General features: G+C 34.3%; 1 protein-coding gene across 4 annotated transcripts; it reads left to right on the forward strand.

The window, feature by feature from the left end:
• The first annotated feature begins 232 nt into the window (after window positions 1-232).
• On the forward strand, window positions 233-15,331 carry LOC103491965 (RNA cytidine acetyltransferase 1-like). 4 transcript variants are annotated; one of them, XM_008452103.3, is made up of 27 exons: window positions 233-390; window positions 957-1,069; window positions 1,156-1,247; window positions 4,081-4,252; window positions 4,342-4,464; window positions 4,596-4,769; window positions 6,023-6,127; window positions 6,210-6,343; window positions 6,454-6,547; window positions 7,626-7,724; window positions 8,560-8,696; window positions 8,817-8,914; window positions 10,650-10,773; window positions 10,858-10,945; window positions 11,034-11,133; window positions 11,212-11,264; window positions 11,584-11,760; window positions 11,966-12,003; window positions 12,938-13,028; window positions 13,188-13,367; window positions 13,457-13,565; window positions 13,653-13,722; window positions 13,798-13,936; window positions 14,134-14,262; window positions 14,386-14,511; window positions 14,594-14,659; window positions 14,918-15,331. In XM_008452103.3, exons 2-27 carry the CDS (start codon window positions 965-967, stop codon window positions 15,116-15,118), a joined length of 3,024 nt encoding a protein of 1,007 aa, XP_008450325.2. In that variant the 5' UTR covers window positions 233-390; window positions 957-964; the 3' UTR covers window positions 15,119-15,331. The 4 variants fall into 4 exon arrangements, with proteins under 4 accessions (XP_008450325.2, XP_050936761.1, XP_050936760.1 ...); XM_051080804.1 differs by lacking the exon at window positions 233-390 and adding an exon at window positions 857-875; XM_051080803.1 differs by lacking the exon at window positions 233-390 and having other exon boundaries at window positions 882-1,069.
• The last annotated feature ends 7,878 nt before the right edge of the window (window positions 15,332-23,209 follow it).

Genomic DNA, 23,209 nt, shown 5'->3' on the forward strand with positions numbered 1-23,209 from the left:
TTATACAGTATTAGTGTCTTTTGCTATAGTATAGTATAGTATGACATAGTATAATATAGTATGACATAATATAATATAGTATCATATAATATAATATAATATAATATAATATAATATAATATAATATAATATAATATAATATAATATAATATAATATAATATAATATAATATAATATAATATAATATAATATAATATAAAAAATTATTTCATTACAGTTGGGTCAATCGAGTTTGGAATGTCATATATTGGGGGAAGGTTGCAACCTAGCCCACACCGATTTGCCACCCCTACACCGATTCGCCACCCCTACACCGATTCGTCACCTTTCTCGTCGTCTTAGTGTTTTTTTTCCTCCACTTGACTTTTAGCATTGTTTTCCATAATCAAGGTTTGGCTTGGACCTTCTCTTTTTCGGCTTTAGTTTAACTTCACTCACTCTCTAATGGCTTCGAATCCCATGTTTAGACTCCTTTGAACTCGAACCAGCTTCATTTACGACTAGAACATACCTCTGTAGGGCTTCCTCTTGTATTCAAGTTACGATTTAGAGACCGGAATATATAACTTATTATTTTATTAGCACATTGTAGCTAATTGAATCTTGTATGTCGTTGTCAGGGATGATAGCTTTTGGCCTTAGGATAATTATTTTAATGTCCACTTGTCCTCTATACAATATATAATGTCCACAAAATGTTTGGTTTTGTTTTTATATTTCCGATTTAATTTGTCCTTATTCTGTTGGGGAGACCACATTGGAAAATTCAATCGTTTTCAACTACTTCTTGCCAATTGGACTTCATGAAAGCCTAGATAAGATGCTTCTCGCACTGACCATTTGACATAGAACCGATATTAACTAATAATCTCAATGTAAACTACAAACCAAACTGGATATAAATAAATATGGTTTAAAGCTTTTGATTATGACTTTGACTGCATCTTCCTTGTTAGGTGTAAACATGAGAAAGAAGGTTGATGATCGAATTCGCTCCATGATTCAAAATGGAGTGAAGATGAAATATCGTTCTTTTTTTGTTATAATTGGTGATAAGGCTCGCGATCAGGTTATTATCCTTTTATGTCTTTATTAGTGAAGTTATAGTCATAATTCTTAATATTTATATTTTTCTAATTAAGGATTCTTTTTCAGGTGGTTAATCTACATTATTTGTTGAGTAACGAACTAATGAAATCTCGCCCAACTGTCCTGTGGTGTTACAAGAACAAACTAGAGATTAGCAGGTTTTTCGAATTTTTATTTTAATGCCAATTGACATTTTGTGCGCATAAATGAAATTTCCTGCAAATTCTTAGGTGTTTTGATAATAAATATAGCCAGTAATAGATGAAGCTTGATAAATAACACTTAAGTTGTGTCACGTGTAACGTTTCCCTTAAAATGCTTTATGTTATGTAATTGTCATTTGCATCTATATGAAGTTAAATTTATGAGATATCTCAATATCAAATTAATAACTTAGTTGGATTGTTAATAACGTGAATAATATCACAGTAAAAGTGTATAAAGAGTAAGTAAACGGTGTAAAACCAAAGCCTAATCTTTTTGTTTGAATGAAGAAGATGTATATTTATTGAGGAAAATGTAATACAATTTAGTTATGTAGTAACTAACTAAGCAGTTGTAACTATTACAACAGAAAACTAAAATAGAAAATAACAAGACAGCAGATTTAAGCTAGGACAGTAGGGTTTAGCTATTTGGATTACATCATTCCACCCCCTGAGCATCAAACTCGTCCTCGTGTTGGGCTTGCTATGTAAGTTGGAATCCATCATGTGCATATGACCAAACCAACCTCCTATGCTTTGAACAAAAATATTATGTTCTATGTCTCGTGTAGGTTTATGCAATCTCCTCTACTTTGAACAACTGGGAAGTTTGTTTGCCACAATATCACATTTCACATTTTCATCGGATAAATCGCCAATTTCTATATAGTATTCATTAGTATTGAACTTATGGATATTTCTATTATCAAGTATTGTACCACAGATGTTGCCTTCTAGTGATGTTATACACCTACCTTTTGTCCCCTGACTAAGGGACAACTCATGAGTTAAACCCCTCTCAACAGGTGTATTATTGAATTCAGCCTCCATTACCATTTGTTACTGATAGTTCTGATATTTCAAAAGCATCAATATCAATCCTGCTTGGTCCCTGAGATTTACTCTCTAAACTTTAGTTTTCCAATTGAAATCCCTTATTCTATCTGAAAGAATTTTCAACAACTTCGGCTTATGTATTTGGCAGACTGTTTGTTGCATGGAATTCCCTTACTTCATTGGCATCATCCAGCAGTTGATCAAGATGTGGTTATTGGATTGCTTTGAACTAATGCCTTCTTCATTTTTCTTACTAAGAGGCATTAGGACAATCTTCTTATTCGTCCACGGGAATTCATAGGTATTCTCCCTTCCTCTATGGACTGCTTGAACATCGTACTGCCACAATCTCCCAAGTAAGATATGACTAACATCCATATCTAAGACATCACATGATTTGATCTTTATAACTTTCTCCAATTGACGAAGGAACCGAGCAAATTTCATTAATTTGAGTATCTCCATCTTTCTTGAAGTACACAAGACAATCTTTCCCCTTCATTGAGTTCTAGAACCTCTTCATCTTGATCATAATCTCCTTCTTGCTCTTCAAACTAGGTCTTCATTTTCTTCTAGGATGGCTATGGTCTTTCTTTTAGGGCAAGAGTTAGTGAGATGGCTAGTTTGTCCACAACGGAAGCATTTACTCAGATTAGGCCTTTGATACACGTTCTCTGCTTGTTTCTTAGGAATTACTTTAGTCTTCTTCCCATTTGGATCACTTGTCTTGTCTTTCTCTTGCTCTTTAGTGGATTGAGTAAGAGAAGAGTGTGCGTAGTAGCTTTATGGCTAGTATTGATATTCCACGGACCTTCTTTCTTGAGCTTAATTCATTAATCTCCTCTACAGATTTTGCATAAGTGATGGCATTAGAAAGGGTTAGAAAAGGCTGAACTTTTACCTTTTCTTTGATATCAAACCTTAATCCTCCAACAAACCGAGCAATGAGGTGTTGTTCATTCATCAAATTCATTTTAGCCCCTAATTGGTGGAATTCCTCTATGTAATCAGCTATAGTTCTTGTTCCTTGTCAGCTGTTTTCGTATTGGTTATAGAGGGGTTGTTTGTAGTTGGGGAGTAATCTTGGATTCTTGGAGGTACTTCTTGATAATCTTGAACCGATCTTCTTCTTTCTTGCATTTCAAATCCTCTTTCTTGAAGATTTCACCCATCTCTTTGAAGGGAAAGCCCCTCGAAGACCTCATTGCCCCCATTCTTGAACAAATTCATGATGTTCTTCATGTACAATTTGAGGAGGAGCTAAGGTTTCCAGCCGCTGTAAAAATTCTTCAGTGATGCTTACATTCCCTCCATCGAAGCCTCCAAGGACAACAATTGTCGTGAGGTGGTTCTTGGAGAGAGGAAGGGAGTTATATCCACCTCTTGGTTTTGAGTAGGATGCTTTACCGCCACCAGATTTACTCGTTGGACAGTCGTGGACCCAAGAGCTTTATGGAGCTCTGATACCAATTGGTGTAAAACCAAAGCCTAATCTTTTTGTTTGAATGAATCTTGCCTCTCAATGTGAGAGAAGATGTTTATTTATTGAGGAAAATGTAATACAAGTTAGTTATGTAGTAACTAACTAAGCAGTTGTAACTATTATAATAGAAAACTAAAACAGAAAATAATAAGAGAGTAGATTTAAGCTAGGACGTTAGGTTTTAGCTATTTGGATTACATCAAAGAGTTGATGCTTGATCCCATTATTGACTATTGATGTTATTCATATTAAGATTTTGGAATAAACGATCAGTTTTACAGAACTGATGATTTTTCTTTCAACTATTGGAGTACGGGTGAAAACTAGAAAATCAATTGACGAAGATTAGGGCTGAGACAACAATTATGTTTATAATATATATTTTTTTATTTCTTGTTATGAAACTTCTTGATATTATTGCTTATAGAAATTTTACTAAATAGGATAATTTTGTGTGGGTTACAGCCATAAAAGGAAAAGAGCTAAACAAGTAAAAAAGTTGATGCAAAGAGGACTTCTTGATCCTGAAAAAGTAGATCCATTTCTACTTTTCAGTGAAAGTGGAGGTTTGTCCTATTGTCAATACAAGGACTCAGATCGTATACTTGGGAATACTTATGGGATGTGTGTTCTACAGGTTTGTGCCTACATTCTTTTTTACTTGTTATTAGAATTCTCTTATTTATACGGCGTAATTATTCTCTTTGATTTACCCTTTTTTTATAGGATTTTGAGGCTTTGACACCTAACATACTTGCTAGAACCATTGAGACTGTTGAAGGTGGTGGCTTAGTGGTTATGCTTCTTAACACGCTATCTTCACTTACAACACTTTGTACCATGGTTATGGTATGATCTAATCTCCTTTTACCTTTATACAAACTTATATCGTTATTTTTCAAGGGTCACTCAACTTTCTAAATTTTCATGCTCGTTTCTTAACTACGACTCATGAGAGTTCCTTGTGTTTCTTATTTTAGGACATTCACGAGCGTTATCGGACAGAGGCACATGCTGAGATTGTTTCTCGTTTTAACGAGAGATTCCTATTATCTCTTGCATCATGCAAAGCATGCATGGTCATGGATGATGAACTCAATATTTTGCCTCTCTCTTCTCGTGTGAGGGCACTAACTTCCTCATCTATTAATGAGGTTAGCCTATTTATATAAAGAATATCTTCCTTTACCAGCCCATTAGCTTCTATTATTGTGAAAGTGCATGAGATTTTCTTTATGGCTTTCATTGGTTAAATGAATCTCGTCTAAGATTTGTCTTCTGACAATGAAGGCCCCTTGAAAACCAGAAATTATGTTTGAAGGGTTTTTAATAAGAAACAATCTCACTGATATATGAAATTTACAAAAGGGATTAATAATCCATGATGATTATAAAAGGCTTTACCTTTTGTATAGAAAGAGGATGCATGACTATATTGAGCAAAGATGGTAGATAATCTACACCAAGAGATAGTAACTAGTATAGTAGATAATGGGATCAATCAATACTTCTAAATTGTGCAGCTGTGCTGTTTTCCCCAAATAGCCCTTTGATTACACTTTTTCCAAATGACTCAAAAGCCCTTGCTGAGGATATCCTTCACAGCCGGACAGTAGTTTTAAGAATTGTGTTCTAGTATTTTTTGTTTTTGAAAAGGTAATCGTGTTCTAGTATTTACTAGCAAAGGAGCCATGAATGAAAATATGTAGATTCAATTAGATAATGTCTATTCCAAGAGTTGTGTACGTGTTGTATCCCTCATGTTAGTGAATAAAGATTTGGTAGTGAAAGAACCATTAAGCTGTGGCATCAACCATCTCCTTGAATTCCTTCAAAGTGTGAGAACCATCAGTGCAAGGTCTAGGGTAAGATCTGCCCATTCAATAGCCTCTCCATCCTTTAAGTTTGGGCCAAGCTTTAAATCCCAAAAAGAATTTTCAGTACACCACACCTCTTTAATTGTGGCCTTCTTGCAATGAGAAAGCCTGTGTAAAGTGAGGATAGTGAGAGGCTAGTGGCAAAGTTGTGACACATGGGTCTGTCCAAGTGAGCGTGTGGTGCTGCTCCATCTTCACTAGGACTTTGCCAAGTTTATTACCAAGACCTTGACCATAATTTTATACACAAGTAATTAAAGGAATGGATCTAAACTCTTCACTAGAAGTTACACTAGTTGTTAAAGTAATGGCCGTAAAATAATTTTGTCACGCTGGATGAACATTGATCGAATAACAGAAAATTTTCTCTCTACTCTTCTTTTGCTTTTCATCAGAAGTGTGCATTTTATGCTTATGCTGGACCAAGGTTGATTTATTAGGTTCTTTTCAATTCTTAGTTGGATGATTTTATATTTTTTATTATTCTTTTCTATAAGATAAGCTATATATTTTCTATTGGGGTTTGTCAGGAATGTAGGTCTGAAACGGAGCAAGAATTGAAAAATCTAAAAGACCAATTGCACGATGTTTTCCCAATTGGTTTGTTAGTTAGGCTTTGCACAACATTAGACCAGGCAAGTAATGATTAAATCTCTTTAACTGTTGGCCTTCCTGCTATTAAGAGCTTTTATTTAAAAATTTTTGTTCGATGATCAGGGAAAAGCAGTTTCAATTTTTCTTGATACTATCCTTGATAAAACACCTGATAGCATTGTTGCACTAATTGCTCCTAGAGGAAGAGGTAAATCTGCAGCACTAGGTATAGCAATAGTTGGAGCCATTGCGTCCGGGTAAGTTAAGTTAAGGTTTTCACAATATTGTTTATTGTCCATAAGCATACAGAGTGTTGTGTTTTGTCCATAAATGTATTTCTTACTTTGGTTGTGGCTTTGTTGTATAGGTACTCTAATATTTTTGTAACTGCTCCTACGCCGGAGAACTTGAAATCATTATTTGAGTTTATTTGCAAGGCACTAAAGACTCTTCAATATGAGGTACTGTGTCGTTCTTATCATAGAACTGTGTTGAATTTGAATGATGCCAATATTTATTCTTCTTCTTCTTCTTCTTCTTCTCTCTCTGTTTTTTTTTTTTTTTTTTTTTTTAAATATCACAAGTGAAATAGTCTTCTTTTTATCTCCCTTCCTATCGAAATGGATCTTTTCCCCCTAAAATTTCAAATTTGTGAATAAGGATTTTAGTGTACACATTTAAGTTTTTATAAACAATTCCATCTAATTCTATGGAATATTTGGTAAAAAGAAACATAAAACTATTTAGGGAAAAATACTTTTTTGGTCCCTATGCCTTTTGTAATGTGCATTTGGTCCCTAAGTTTTCAAAAATGTACCTTTTTTGGTTCCTAAGTTTTGAGAAATAGGTTTACAAGGTTCCTCACCCGGTCTTTCCATTCACTACGTAACAAAAAAATATGTTTATTATTTTAGTGCGGACATGGAAATAATAAAATGTAACAAATAATAAAAAACAAAATCCCCTTTTTCTATAATTTCCATGTCAACATTAAACTAATAACGTATTATTCCATATCCATTACTATAGAAAACGAAAAAACTAATTTAGGGATCTTTTAAATCTATTTCTCAAAACATAAGGACTAAAAAGATACATTTTGAGAACTTATGGACCAAAGACAATAATTACTGAAAACTTAGGGACCAAAATGGTATTTTTTCCAACTATTTAAAACCATTTTCTTAATAATTCTTTAAACAGAGATATCATTTTCATTTTCATTTTATCTAACTAAGAAAACATGACCTAATGATGGATCAAACATTAAACTTGTACGAAATAGTGGAAACTATTATTTGGAAGAAAAGCTTAGAGGCCAAATTTCAATAAGTATATGCCATTTTTATTCATTCCCCTAGGTAATGATTTTATATTCACTTTTAGCTACCATCTGTCATTTATAGAACAAATTAAGTTGAATAGGGAGGTCTTGTCAATCTTATTTAGATACAAATCGTCTTTTCATAAAGATCTTTTTCACTTAAGCTGTCGTAAAATGATTGGAAGATTTTATTGAAAGTTCCTCTATTTTATAAGGAACATTTGCATTACAATTTGGTGCGAAGTTCTAGCTCAGAGTCACGGAAGACAATTGTACAAGTGAACATCTACAAGCAACATCGGCAAACCATTCAGGTCTGTTTTTTGTCCTTTTGCATGTTTAAACGAGGAAATTTATCGTTGAAATTCTTAATTGTTCATCCCAAACCCTGGGGTAAAATATTTTCTTAGGTTTTGTAGCTTTTTTCTTTTTTCTTTTTTCTTCTTTTTGATTGTTATTTATTTTTCTTATTGAGGGAGAATTACAGGAAAAGGAAATGTAATTAAATAATAGATAACTTCAAATAGAGGGTGTATACATTCTCTTGTTTATTATATTTATCATTTATCCAAAAACCTGGTTTAAACTACTTATACAGAGATGCAGATTGATGGTCGTTAATTCATTATCACATTGTTGGCTGTTATTTAGTTGTGGTTGATATAATTTTAAAAGAGAACCAAATGTGGTTTTTTGTTTGTGGGGATTAGTCGTGTTGTTAAGGCCTTGAAATCAACCAATTGGTCATAAGACCATTTCTTTTTTTGAAAAGGAGACAAGCTTCTTTATTAATAATAATACTCAAGGTACAATAGAGTCATATATTGAGAATATTCTCAATAGAGAAGCCTAGAAGTGGGAGAGAGAGAGAGAGAGAGAGCATATTAATGAAGAACCAATCTTAAAAGCTTAAAAAGTGCATGCAACATTATATAATAAAAGAAAGCAAGAACTTGGTTTGCACATAAGTGTCAGTTACTACATTTATTAAACCACAAATTTTGGATTCTCCCTTATTGGGATTACTTACTTAGTTCCCAACAGAGGCTTATTTTCCATAAGCAATATTAAATACATAAATTTTGCCTTACTATGCATTGTTTTAAAATTGGATATTTTAGAAAATATTTTATGTGAACACTGTTGCAGTATATTCTACCCAATGAGTATCAAAAGCTCTCCCAGGCTGAGCTACTAGTAATTGATGAAGCGGCTGCAATACCTCTGCCCGTCATTCGGTCATTGCTAGGATCTCATATGGTTTTCTTATCTTCAACTGTAAATGGGTAATTGTATACATGTTACTATGTATTTCTTATATCACAGCTTTTGGAATTTATCATTCGGAAATGTGTGGACCATATTTCTTAGTTACTAATTTGTTTCAATGCTTTATTATTGTATAGTTATGAAGGTACTGGCCGCTCTTTATCTTTAAAGCTTCTAAGGCATTTGGAAAAGAAAAGTCAAATAGCAGAAGGCAATGACTCTGCTAGCCTTTCAGGTATTAGTTCATGGAAGATTTTGGCGCTTCTTAGTGCTTCAGAGATATTTATTTACCTTTATTCATTTATTTTTTCGGTTTAATTTTCGTGTTACTTTTATTTGATTTCCCTTTGTTTTGATATCTTGTTTTTTTGAGCATTAGCCTCCTTTCATTATATAAAAAACAAGTCTTCCTTCTAGAAAAGCCTCAAGCCTCTCATCTTCATCTGTGTCTTTACCATCTTCATCTCAAGTGTCTTTGGCTTGTTCCGGTCCAAGATGTATTTCCAAAAAGCATAAAAAGTCAAAGAAACCTTTGCCTCCCTTTAAGACGTTTCCCAAGCATTTTGTTAGAAGGAGGCTGAAGGATCTCTTAGAAAAGATGCTTGTAGAGACAAAACCCTAATTCCTCTAAATTTTTATTTTTTATTGGTAAAAGACACCAAAGGCCAAGCTTCTTCATCTTCAATTAGGGCAGATATCCTAAATTCAAAAAAGAGTTCCTTAAGGGCAGGTTTGATTTCAGATCAAAACCCCAATTCTTTGGAGGTTAATTGTACATGAGTCCAAGCTCCTTCTCTTTCAACCAGATCAGCCCCTTTGAGATCTAGCCTTCCACATTTTAAATATTCTGTCTTTTCCCTACCTTCCTCAAAAGTAAAATTGTTGTGAGGCTCCCCCTTGCCAATCATGAAACCCTCCATCTAAAAAGAAATGTGATTTGGATTTTGACTCTCCTTTTAGTGTGAGTAGCGTCGAAGATGATCATTTGGGGACGCTAAATGAGTTAGAGGACCTTTCTTTTAAGGACCCCTTAGAAACTGATCTCAACTACTTGTTTCAGGATGAAGAAGATTCGAATGATGAAAACCAGACCTCTGGAAACCCCTCTCAACCTAAGCATTGCGAAATTCTAGCCCATTCAAAGTCGATAGTAGGAAAATGCAAACTAGTTTTCGTTTGAGATTTGATTTCAGCCACCTTTTGGTCCAATAATTGGGTACTTTGTAAGGTTTGAAGGCTGTAGATAAAGTGTTGGGATTCAAGTCTTTTGAATACTTATTCAGAACTAGTTCTCTCATATTCAAGAAAGAGCAAAATTTTCTAATTGATGCTGTTAGCTTAAAAGTTTCAGCCTTTTGGATGTTTCCTCTTCACAATCATGATTTTCAGTGGAGGACAGAGATCTTTGGAAAATTTTAATTTGGGTTGGATAGTTTTGAAGCAACCGATTGCCTCTTCTTGGTTTTCCCTTCCCTTCTCAAATTGAAGCATGTGGAATATAAAATTTCAGCCCGGAGAGGGCGCTTTTCATCAAAGTGTTTATATTTTCTTTGTGTTAAGCTCTTTACTAATGTTTCAACTCTATGTTGCTTTGATTTTTTTGTTGTTTCTTTTTTTGTGATCACTTGTTGGTTGTTTTCCCTTTGGTATTGCCTAGGTTCATCTTTGTTGAGTTTGTTTGGATGACGTTGTCTTTTTCTGATTATGCTCTTAGTATGATACTCTTGTACTTTGAGCATCGGTTTCATTTATTTTTAATAGAGAGGCTCGTCTCCGTTTCAAAAAAATGAAAAGTCTTGTTTCATTTTCAAAAAAAGAAAAATATACATATATATACTGTGAATGTATTCTAGCTGACTTTTTTGGTTTTTAGCTTTTGTCGCGACATTCTAAAATAATCAGCTCATGCTTTGGTTCAATGTATTCTAGCTTGGAATTTTAGTGGCAATGGCTTTTGTTTTTGGCTGCAGGGAGAAAGTTTTGTATGTTAGAATTGCAAAAACCTATTAGATATGCTTCTGGCGATCATTTGGAGAGTTGGCTTAATAGTTTACTTTGCCTGGATGTTACAAGTACCGTGCCACCCATCTCGAGGTTAGCACAGACATTTTGTTCTTTAATTTTGATGGCCAAGTAAATAGCTGGTTGTTAATCCTTGTAGTTTTTCCCCTTGCTTAGGCTTCCCCTACCTAGTGAGTGCAACTTATATTATGTGAATCGAGACACTCTCTTCTCCTTTCACAAAGATAGTGAAATTTTTCTTCAGGTTCTTTTCATACTCCAATTTGGTCTTTAAGCCACTATAAGCTGTATTAGGTTTTGATCTTAACTTGTTGTCTTATTTCTTTATTTAGCGGATGATGGCTCTTTATGTTGCATCTCACTACAAAAATTCTCCCAACGATCTTCAATTAATGGCTGATGCTCCAGCTCATCATCTCTTTGTGTTGTTAGGTATGTTCTTATATTTAGATATTGTGATGTTTACATATTATTGACATTTGAAAAGATTATTCTTGACCCTATTTATAGGTCCGGTTGATGAGTTACAAAATGTTCTCCCAGATATTTTATGTGTTATACAGGTCAGTAAAAAATGTGTACCTTGTCCAAGTCAAACTCTAATATCTTTAACATTAGTTCACAGTTTCCTTCACATATTCTCAAAATATGAATTATGACTCCCATCCTTCGACTCTCTTTTTGTCATTGTTATGGTCAATTTTTTTCATACATGTTTGATTAGTTTTACAATACCATTTTTTTGAAGGATCAAAGTGCAGTCTTTCTTTCGTGTCCATTCAAATATGACTATATGTGCCAGCAGTTAGTAGTTTGTAGTAGTTATTAGCTTCATGGATACAACTCCTTTTTAACATGTCAAGTATATTTGGATGTATACAGGTTTGTTTGGAAGGACAAATTTCTCGTAATTCTGCATTACAGAGCTTGCAAATGGGTCGTCAGCCACCTGGGGATCAAATTCCCTGGAAATTTTGTCAAGTATTTAGGGATACGGATTTTCCAAGTCTCTCAGGTGCTCGTGTTGTAAGGATAGCCGTTCATCCTAGTGCTTTAAGGGTATGGATCTCACATCCTTCATTCTTGTATATTGTTTATTCATTGTAAGGATAGCTGTTCATCCGAGTGATTTTAGAGCCTTTTGTAAATTTTAATTCATCAGCAAATGGGCTATTATTAAAGAAGAATACTTGTTTGTATCTTTAAGAAAAAAAGGAAGAATACTTGTTCCTCAAATTAACAAATTTTACTGCGGTTTCTGTAGGAGGGATATGGGTCAACCGCTATGGAACTTTTGACAAGGTACTCATTTTCTTTACTTTTCTTTCCTTCTCTAAAATTTTATTTCACACCTTGAAATTGGTCATTGGTTACAATTATGTATATGCTTATTTGAAATTACAACAAGCATTGGTTGATGGAAATGTAAAATACAGAAGCGGTTAACCAACATTAAAAGCTTGAAAATAAACGGCTAACTGAGAAAAGAGGATCATAAATGTCATTTAAAAAGATACATATACGAGGAACAGAAGCTATAACATCTCAAAGGTTGGTCTTTCAACTTCCCCTAAATCAGAAACATCCTCCTTATTTTGTAAATGCATATTTCTCGAAGGACTGGATGAAAACAAAATAGTTGAAGGGCCTGACATAATGAATCAGAGACATGAGGTTGTAAAAGAAATAATAATTGCATCATTTCTCAGCATCATTTCTTATGGCAATCCTGTGTCAATGCTAATCATGCCAATATTTAAGATACTTTTTCCCGACCCCCCTAGGATAACCTTTGTATCCTTAGCACTTGGCAAACGCTATAAACTTGAATCAGAATTTTTCCCTCAGAAAACACAATTTTCATTAAGAAGAGTTCATAATTGAGATTGATGTCATCCTGTCAATTGGAAATAAGTTTTCAGACTCCTGGATTATTCACAGAAGTATTGGAAAGTTTGCTGAAAAGAAAATTATCTCCTCTCACTAAATTGTTTATATTGAGAATTCCCTTTGGAAAATGTTTATTCCATTTACTTGAACAAGTAACTCTTTATATTTGCTCTTGCTCAATGTCGGAATTGCAATGGCTAATCCTAGAATCTTCACTTCAGCACATATTTCATAAAAATCAGAGTGGATTATTGTATTTATGGTGGAGAAGTTGTACGTATTATATTCACTTATTCAGTACCTTGAAGTTTTTTTTAACTGATTTGATCTTCATTTTGTTGCACAGGTATTACGAAGGAAAACTAACAAAGCTTAGTGAAAGAGAATGTGAGAATGTTTCTACCACCAATGAAAAAGTTGTTGAGCATGCCAAAAAGGTTAGAATTTAAAAAAATTGGATCAAAATCTCTAATTGTCTTTACCTCTTAAAATATATTTTTAATTCTGTCAACCTGTTTTCTTGCTGGAGAGGTTATATTATATCTTTTTTTCTGAGTTTGTTCTTGGATTCATTAGTTTTGCATTACAACTTGTAGGTGTCGTTGCAAGAAGAAACCATAGTCCCTAAACAAAATCTTCCCCCACTGCTTGTTCCTGTTTCCGAACGTTCACCCGAAAAGATTGATTACGTTGGTGCTTCATTTGGACTCACAACCGAACTATTTGGATTTTGGAAGAAACTTAAGTTTCTTCCATTTTACATTTCTCGAAATCCAGTTATAATTCTAATCTTCTCTTTCGATTCTTGTTGTTTGCACTATCTTTAATTTTCACAATTTTAGTGATCAATTTTTAATGCATACAGAATGACATGACTGGTGAGTGTAGTTGTATGGTGCTCAGGCCATTGAATCTTGACCAAATAACAGATTCATGTTCTCAGCCCCATGGACTTACCACCGCTTTCTATAAACGTGAGTATCTTAGTCATAATTTGTATCATATGTTTTTTTCTTAATTGGATATATTGTTGAAGACATAGTTATTTCAAAATGGTGTAGGGTTTAGAAGTAAGTTTATCCTTGATGTTCCTCATTTCTTTCGAGATCTCGACTACAAGGTTGTTATGAGGTATGTATATTAGAAGATGTTTATAGTTACAATCTCTTGTATACTAAAATACTAATTGGACATTCAACTCTTTAGCATCTTGGATCCAAAGATTAGTTCCTCCAAAGCTGAATCAAGGGCATCTCAAGAAAAGGAAAGCTCAAAGTCACCCATTGATCTTGCTAGTTTTGATGAATTGGAAGCATATGTGAATAATCAAATAGACTATAAAGAGGTGAGTTCTTGTCGCACACTTGAGTTTAGCTTTTAATTATCACTCTTGGGTAACTTTTACTTTTTAGATTAAAAACATTGAAAATTTTGCAAATTGAAAATGTGTTGTAGTTCTTTTCCACCTTTTTTTTTCTTGGAGGACTTGTAGTCTTATTACTATACTTCAATACTGATCTCTTAGTTTCTTCACTTTTGAAGGTCTTTCATGTTGCAACTATGCTTGCTCAAAGCTATTTTGATGGAAAACTAGGAGTCACATTATCTGCTGTTGAAGCTTCTATATTATCATGCGTTGGCTTGCAACTCAAAGATATATCAAGTCTTGAGGTCTCAAAGCTTCTAGCTTTAATAGCAATTATATTTTGTTATGGGTTTAAAGATTTAATAACTTTTTAGGGGACAATACCGATAATTTAAGTGGTTTTTGTGTTGTTTTTACTATTTCAATAGGTCGGTATGAATTTAGGAAGGACACACGTCTTGTCAAAATTCTACAAGTTGATGAAGAAGTTCTACCAACATTTCAAGGACCTTCTAATGAAAGAGATGGGTACAAGTTTTCCTCAACAAGAAGAGGTAAGATCTAATTGTGTTGTGATATTGTTTAAAACGATTAATTGTCCCAAAAAGAGTTGTTTTATCATCTTAAAATTATTAGGTAATACTAAAACCACATGAGATTTCGGTTGATGCTGACCTCTATGATGGAGCCAGACAAGTAAATGTGAGTACAATAACCTACCATGTTAATTGTTTTTAAATCCTTTACAAAATTTTAATTTTTTAATACGTTGATTTTGGTTTCAAAACTTTTAAATTTGTTTACTGAAATTCTTACGATATTTATGTTTCCACCAATAGTTTTTCTTGTTAGTGCTTGCGTCCAACTAATATACATCTTAAATGCAAGCGTAAATGCTAGTACGTACACTCGAAGCTATGTATTTATTTATTTATATATGTTCTACTTTGAAAAAAAAAGGTTGATCTGAAAGCAATGGGAGTTGAAGATGTACAATTGCAGAAATATGGGATTGAAAATAGAGAAGCTGAATTGAATGAGGCCCTTCAGCAATGCAATTCATTATCAAAAAGTGGTCTTATCAGTGTCAAATCTTCTTATGCTCAACCCGGTAAGTTGGATATGAGCATTACAAGTTCTAAGAGGAAAAGAAAACATTGATGTAGTCTTGTTAATTTCTAGCCTAATGAGTATACAACTTGTAGGTTTAGATTTTATTTTCCTTGTATTATTATTATTCTTTTCATTTTTACCAATCATCTACTTTTAAGATGGGAATATCATATATGTTGCATCATTGCTAGGTGCATTCTTATGCATTGATTAAACTCTTGTTAGTGATAAAGATTAGCGTATTACTCCTTCTGTTTATTATTTTTTATACTGTTTATCTGCATTTTAATTTGTTCTGATTCCAATTATTACATTTTGTTGGTCGAATCACCTTTTTTGTACATGATCCATTGTATAAGTTGTACAAATGTGTCCTAGCTCAATTTCTTTTACTCGAGTTTATTAATATAGTCCTTGAGATTGGCTTGTGTTATCATTGTATTGCATGAAAGTAAGTGTTTTATTAGTGAACTAAATTATGGATGCCTTCACGAATGAATGGGTTTCTATTTTGTTGTTGTAATGTTATAATATAGATGAATTCTTATATTAAATAAACTTTGGTATATACTAATGAATAGTACTAGAGATGTCCATTTTCTTGGCACATAATGGGGAAGGGGGAAATTTTTCATATAGAACTACAAATGAAAGAACTACATATTCAGAGTCGAATTTGTAAATGAGACTCATCCATGCCATTTTAATGTTTTAATTCAATTTGAATATTTCAAGAGTAGTCTACATATATTAAATATATTGTATGATTCAATTCATGAGTGTTTCACAATTTAGTGATATTCCAATGAAATGGATCTATAAATTTGTCAAGTTTCAATTATCTTCTGCTACTTGAAATTTTTTATTTTGTATTTTATTAGGTTATTGTGTATTTGATTTTTTTTTTTTTTTTTTTTTTTTTTTTTGTCTTGGACACAGAATTGATTCTAAATTTAATATCATACGTAATAGATTTGTCTATTTAAAAAAAAGAAAGAAAATTAAAATTCAAGATATATTTAATACCTATAAAGTTCAAAAATCTAATCAACAAAAGTAGAATTTATAATTTAACTAATTATGTTTATATAATCTTAAAACTTTTGTTAGTAGTGTTGATGAAATGATAGAATTGTGGTCACAAAAAAGACAGAAAAAGTAACCCACCTCTCTTTGTTTCTAAAACATACAATTTTTCAATTACTATTGATAAAAAGCAAGACCATCTTTTTAGCATTGTTACCTTCCGCTACATACACACTTTACCTTCTCTTAACCAAGTCATGTTTAGTCATACTTTACAAACTTAAAATGTAAAGAATAGATAACTCATAGATGATTAAATAGGTGGGTACAGATAATAAATGTGTCTAATTGTAAAAAAAATGAAACCCAATCGGCTAAAAGAAATGTAAACTAAATTGTTGTAAGTAAAATCAAACATACTTGACCACTTATTTAGAAATGAATTTTCTACAAGTTTTCTTGTTACTTAAATATGGCAAGGTCAAACAAGTTCCCATGAGATTAGTTGAGATGTTCCTGACTTGAACGCTTACGAGTGCTTATTTAAACCAAGTTATTAATATGTGGGACTTCGTCATGCATTTTTTAGGCAAAGAAATTTTGTAGGTGCTCAAAGTTGATATTACCTCGTCTTCCCAAGCTATTAGTAATTTAGTGAGATATAAATCTCCCGTCGATCTCTCATTTTATAGCCACCACGTTGGGCATTGCCCTTTGCACGCATTGGACTAATAGTGTAAATGTTAGCATAGCCCAAAGGGTATGCGTTGAACAAATTAAAGGATATCATATATCAATATGATACAATTGATGTCTATATTTACCAAGTATTGCTTAGACAGTGAGAAACTCTCCGAGAAGTAAAGATAACACCATGAATTTAACCCATGTTTGTTAATTAAAATAAATATTCCTAATAATGAATACAAACTTTTGTAGTCCAAACCTCAAAACTTTTCGTCCTAATAAGAAACTAGGTTAGATCAACTTTTTATAGTTTACTTTATTTTTCTTTATTAAATGTAGTCTAAGAAGTCGCAGAAAACATTTTTTTCCTAAAAATTTCAAGGACTAAAAAGGGTTGTCTTTACTTTCTCAATTATGTTTTGTTATAATATTGATTTTAAATTTTATGTAATATATCGGGACATTTTCAAGTATATAGAAAATTGAATCAAATTATTTACAAAGTATAAGAAAATTTTATATTCTATAAACTTGATATTAACAAACATTAATCGAAGCTTATTAATGTCTATTATTGAATAGAATCCCAATATTTTACAAATATTTTTAAAAGAAATTGATAAAAGTAAAAAAATTGATAAAGTATACATATATATTTTTAATAGGTTTTTTTAAGTACAACATTGAGTAAGGGATTTGAACCTAGAACCTCTTGTCATCAATGTCACACCCCATCCCGCAAGCACTCATGAGAGGCGATATGACCTTGAACATTTTGATGTGTTAAACGCCAAAATGCTCAGCTTGAGGTCCTTAAGTTTTGCTTAGTCGCCTAGCTTCTTTAACTTAACTTAGGAAAAATTACTTTAAGCGATATAAACACTACACATCATAGTAAGATTGAAAACATTTATTTTATTAACTTTAACCAAGCGTTCTACATCACTTTACAAGATTATATAAATACAACACTTAAACTTTAAAAGAAAAATGACTAGTAGCTCTTCTTGTCTAGCAGCTTCTCACCCTTTCCTTACTTGGTCTTAACGCTTGAAATCTAGAAGGTGAAAACTTAAAACATAAGTGAAAAGACTTAATGTGATTTTGGGAAACCTTTCATGAAATACCTTTCGTAAACGCCATTTGTTCACATCAAAACGCTTAAACAAATCTTTTAGATAAACATATCATATCGTGTAAACATATATTTCACATAAACACACATTAGTCATAAACACATTCCTCTCTCAAGCACCTCAATCATTCTCTACGCAAAGTTTATTTTAAGTTTAATTTTAACCATGTTGAAATTATTTTGGGTGTTATTTGAGTTAATTGTTGAAATTGTTGATTTTGTGGGAAGTAGGATTAATTAAAAATTTTGGGAGAATGTTTAGTTAGTTTAGAGATTTGGAATTTTTTGGTCATATGAAAGATTTATTTTAAGTAGAATATGATTGGTTGATTTTATATTTGGTGAAGTTGAAGAAATTATGATTATATATATATATATATATATATATATATATAATTAAATTATGAGAATGTCAAGAATAATTATATTATCGGGGATAATATAATTATTTAAGAAAAAATATATTATTTTAGGAGAAAAGAAGAAAAGATAAAAGAAGATTTGATGGAAAAAGTTGACGAGGAGAGAGGATATTTGAGTTTTAAAAATGAGATTTGATTTGGATAATAAATGAAGAAAGAGAAGGTATGAGATTTATTTTGTTCCATAAAAGAATAAGAAAAAAGAAAAGAAAACTAATAATTATTATATTTTTAAATTTTTTTTCTTTAAATAAGCCATCGAGAAGTGTGATTATTCATTAATTCATCTTCTTTATCCTCAAGAAACCATCACAAAACCCTAACCCTAGTCGCCGCCTCTTACTCTGTCGGCCGCTGGTTTCGTTCACTGCTGTTCAATCGTCTCATCGCTCCACCGTCGCTCAAGCCAATTCTTTGGCACTCAATCAAACACCGAGTCGGGTTTTCGTCGCATCTCCTCCATCGTTCACACCGCGTCGTCTTTCGTCGCGTCCTTCTACCGTGCAGCAGCGTCGTCGATGAGCCCTCATCAGTCGCTGATCGTCGTGTGAGTCCAAGTCCAGTTCAGCAAACAAAAGTCGAGCTGCTCTTCGAAAACCAAACCACCCAAGCCGTCACCTCTTTGCAAGCTGCGTGAACTCCATGCCGTCTGCAAGCCGTGAATCCCAGCTGATCTTCATTTCGAGCCACGTCCTTGTGTAATTCAAGCCGCGCGTGCCTTCATTCCTTCAGTTAAGCTGCGTGTGTCGTCCCCTCTTCTTAGTTGAGCTGTCAAGCTATTTTCAAACCGCCCAGCTTATTTTTTGTCCTTTTCCCATCTATTTTGGTAAGTTTTAATGGGTTTTGGTTAATACCCATGAGATATTAATTTTGGATGTGAAATAACCTAATTTTGGATTTAAGCTGAGTTTTGGAATATTTTTCTAGAAGGATTTTTAGTTGGATCGTGGAAGTAGTTACCTTAGAATTTCTGCCTAAGGTTGAGTTGGTTTCAACCCTATTTGTCGGTAAGTTGGAAACTCTAATTAAGTTTTTGGTAGTTATTGATTAACAAAATTATTAAATTAATTTTATCTGTTGTAACGCCCCAGTAGATTAGAGTTCCATTGTTCATCTCAAGAGTATTTTTTTTTTAAAAGTGGTTATGGAATGAGATTTATTTTGACTTACACTTAATTAAGGTTAAAATTTTCCTTGGTTGGTTATTTAATTGTTGAGGTTTAAGGGTGAAATAAATTAATTAATTGTGAAGCAACAAATTAATTAATGCCTTGGAAAGGGTCAATGGTGGCTTTAATGAAGAGAGAGAGAGGAGAGTTGCCATTGGACTAAAGTAGAAAAGAAATTATTAATAAAAGAAGAAAAGAAAGTAATTTGGTGTGGGTTTTATTTTATCTTTTTATTATTCTTTTATTCTTTTAAAAAGGGGGCATTGGGAGGCGTGAAACTCATCACCTTCCCAAGAAAACCCTAGCCCCACTTTGCTCCCACCATAGCCGCCGCCACTCTCCACGCCGCCGCCGAACGACCGCCGCACGCCACCGGGCCGACGCCATCCTCCCAGCCGCGCTGGAGATCCGTCCAAGTCGATCCGCGCACGCCGGGCGTCCGTCGCACAGCCGTCTCTCGCAACCGCCGCCCGAAGCCGAACCACCCGCGCGTCTGCAAGCCGAAGCCGTGTCGGCCAGCCGAAGCCGAGTCGTGCCACTTTAATCCGACGCAGAGCAGCCGAAGCCTCCGTCTGGAGCCGTCCCGAGCGAAGCCGTGGTTTTAAGCCAGACCGCCGCAACCCGTCGCACCACCCGAGTCCGAAAGTCAGCGCCACGTTGCGCGAAGACCCGACCCGGCCGAAGCTCCCCGCGACCCGATCGCCCCGCGCAGCCCAGGCGCGCCGTGTCCAGCCAATCAAGCCTAGCCGCACGCGCGCAACTCCTGCGCCGAGCCGAGCCGCACGCGTGCAGCTCCTGCGCCGAGCCGAGCCGCGCCTACTACTGAGCCGAGCCGCGCCTGCACTCGAGCCGATCCTTGCTCTTCCAGCCAATCAAGCCGAGCCGATCCCTACCTTTTGGAGCCACACAAATTTTGGCCGTTCCCCCACGTTCCTTGGTAAGTTTTGGAAGATAGTTGGGATTTGGTATACCCAACGAAGAGGAATTTTAGTTTCTCTAAATAATTTAATGGTTGAATTAAATTATCTTTCTGAAAGGGGGCCGGTTGGACAAATTGGTGTTGGAGCGTGGGATTCTTTCTCGACTTAAAGGGAGTTAGCGCAACCTTGATTTTGGGGTAAGTTGCTTCAAACGACTCTTGGGTCTCTGATCCTTGAAGGTTAGGTTTAATTGTTGTTTCTAATCTTTTAGGGCCCTGCTGCTTGGAAAGCACACCTTTTCTTACTTTTAGGACTCGACAACCAAATCTCCAGGTAAGAGATTCTACTACTAGCTCCATGTTTAGAATTATGAGATCACGTATACCTTCAATTGTGCATGTTGAGGACTAGACTGCACGATGCATGAAATAAATGATAGTATGATGCAAATGATGATATGGTTATATTATAGCATGTTGTTGTGATAATGAGAACTGTTATGGCTGTACGACGGGTGTCGAGATGGAGAGTGTAATGATGATTTATCTGTAATGTTATATGATGACGCCATGTGTATGTATACTGCGATTAGGGTACCTGTTAGCTTAACCTGTTAGAGTCGTACCTGCATGGGTGTCCTTCGGGATCACCACCTATTTAGGACTGTGCGGTCCGACGGGACACCAGTCTAGCATGGATATAGATATGACTCGAGTGACTCGACGGGGTCCTCACATCCCGATTGTCCTAGGTGTCCCCCGGGGCACCGAAGACCAGAGTTACGTTCCTACGGGAGCGCATGTTGCACGTGTTCGGGAACGTGCCAGAGATTGGGTACCAGTTACAGGACTCTGACAGGAAGTTAACAGGCACCTAGTGGGACTAGTAGTGGGTCCCTTACTGAGTATTTTATACTCACTCTCTTCATGTCATGTTTTCAGGTAGAGGACGAGGCAAGGGCAAAGGCAAGCTGGCGAGCGATCCGAAGTGACCGTGGCGAGCCATAGGGACTTCTGCTTCCGCTTATTCTTGTCTTTGACTTTAGTACCTGAGTTTGAGTATTCTTCATTATTTACCATCTTTTTATGTAGATAGGGCCCGAGTAGGACTTTAGAACGCATTTCATTTTTGCATAAATACCTTGTTTGGATTTCCATAAATAAAATTTCTCAAACCTTATGCGTTTTACTAAATTTTATGACTTAAACCACTTGTTCTATATTTAGTAATGACTTCGATTCAGTATAAGGAGTTGGGTCGTTACATCTGTATTTAGGAACTTGATTGTTTGGAAAAGTTTGACTATTGATGTTAGGATTGTTTTTGGTTAAGTTAATTTTAAGTAAGAGATTCTCCTACTAGACCCTCATAATGAAGTTGAAAGTTTGCATGTGATTTTCCTATTATGAATTAATGAAGCTAAAATGCATAATGTATTGATGAGGTATGATGATGATTGATAGTTATGACTGAGTTATGGTGCTGACGATGACTGATGATGTTAATGTTAATGCATGAAATATTAATCTCATGATTTAGAACATTATGATTAATACTCATACTGATGTTATGATGTGCTACATACTATGGATATGGTGTTTTGTTAACTTTATCTATTACAGTCGTACACACATGGGTCTCCCTAGGGATCACCATCTTTTTATGATTGTGTGGTCCGACAGGATCACCAGTCTCATGAGATGTTATGTATGTGAATGGTTCGACGAGATCACTTATAGCTTGGTTATCCTAAGTGTTCTTTCGGGTTCACTAAATACCAATTTATCCTAGGTGTTCTTTCGAGATCACCGAAGACTAGTTTTATTCTATGCATTCCTTTGGATTCACCGAAGACCAGATATGTTCCTACGAGATCATTAGATTGCACGTGTTTGGGAATGCGCCAGTTTAGGGGTACTTCTTTATAGGACTCTAATGGAAAAGTTAACAGACACCTAATGGGACTAGTAGTAGGTTCCTTACTAAGTATATGTTTATACTCACTCTTTCTATGTTTAATCTTTCAGGCAGAGATAGAGGTAAGGGTAGAGGAAAGCCGACGAATGACAAGAAGTGACCATGACGTGCCATAGGGAATCTTTTGCTTCCGCTTTTACTTTACAGTTATGTTTTCAGTATTTTTGTATTTGTTAACTATTTTCTTTAAAAATATATAGGACCTAAATTAGGAGTTTATTTTAAATTTATTTTTACATTATTTATTTATGATTTTACTGCATATTTGAGGTTTTCAGTATAAGGTAATTTTATTTTTCATTTTCTTCAGAGAGTTTTTATTTTTCTTTAAGTAGTAATAATCTCAGCTTAGTATAAAGAGTTGAATTGTTAAACAAAAACTCATCATCTCGCGTTTAGACTAAGAAGATGACTTTTTCATCAACAACATCTGAGAATATCTTGATTCATTCCTTGTTGCTCATGCCAAAGCGCAATACACATCTTTTATGCATTGTCTTGCCATACTCCACCATGCATACCTTTTATACATGGTTGTCTTTACTCTTTATGTACTCTTTAGAAGACTAATGGTTTGAACACCATTTTACAATCATTGGAAACACACATAAATCATTCTTTGATCATATAGCATAACCTTTTGATTTGAAACACCATTTGGAAACATTCATAAATCAAGCATTATTTCAAATCATTATAAACTTAAAAAGAAAGCTTTTAAACAAACTATTTTAAGAAAACACTCACAAAAAATCGGTTGCCTTAAACTAAATTGCTCCTACACTTCTTCTTCTCGCATAGTC

Source organism: Cucumis melo, chromosome 2 (assembly GCF_025177605.1).
Source record: "Cucumis melo cultivar AY chromosome 2, USDA_Cmelo_AY_1.0, whole genome shotgun sequence".
In the NCBI taxonomy this organism is placed as follows: domain Eukaryota; kingdom Viridiplantae; phylum Streptophyta; class Magnoliopsida; order Cucurbitales; family Cucurbitaceae; genus Cucumis; species Cucumis melo.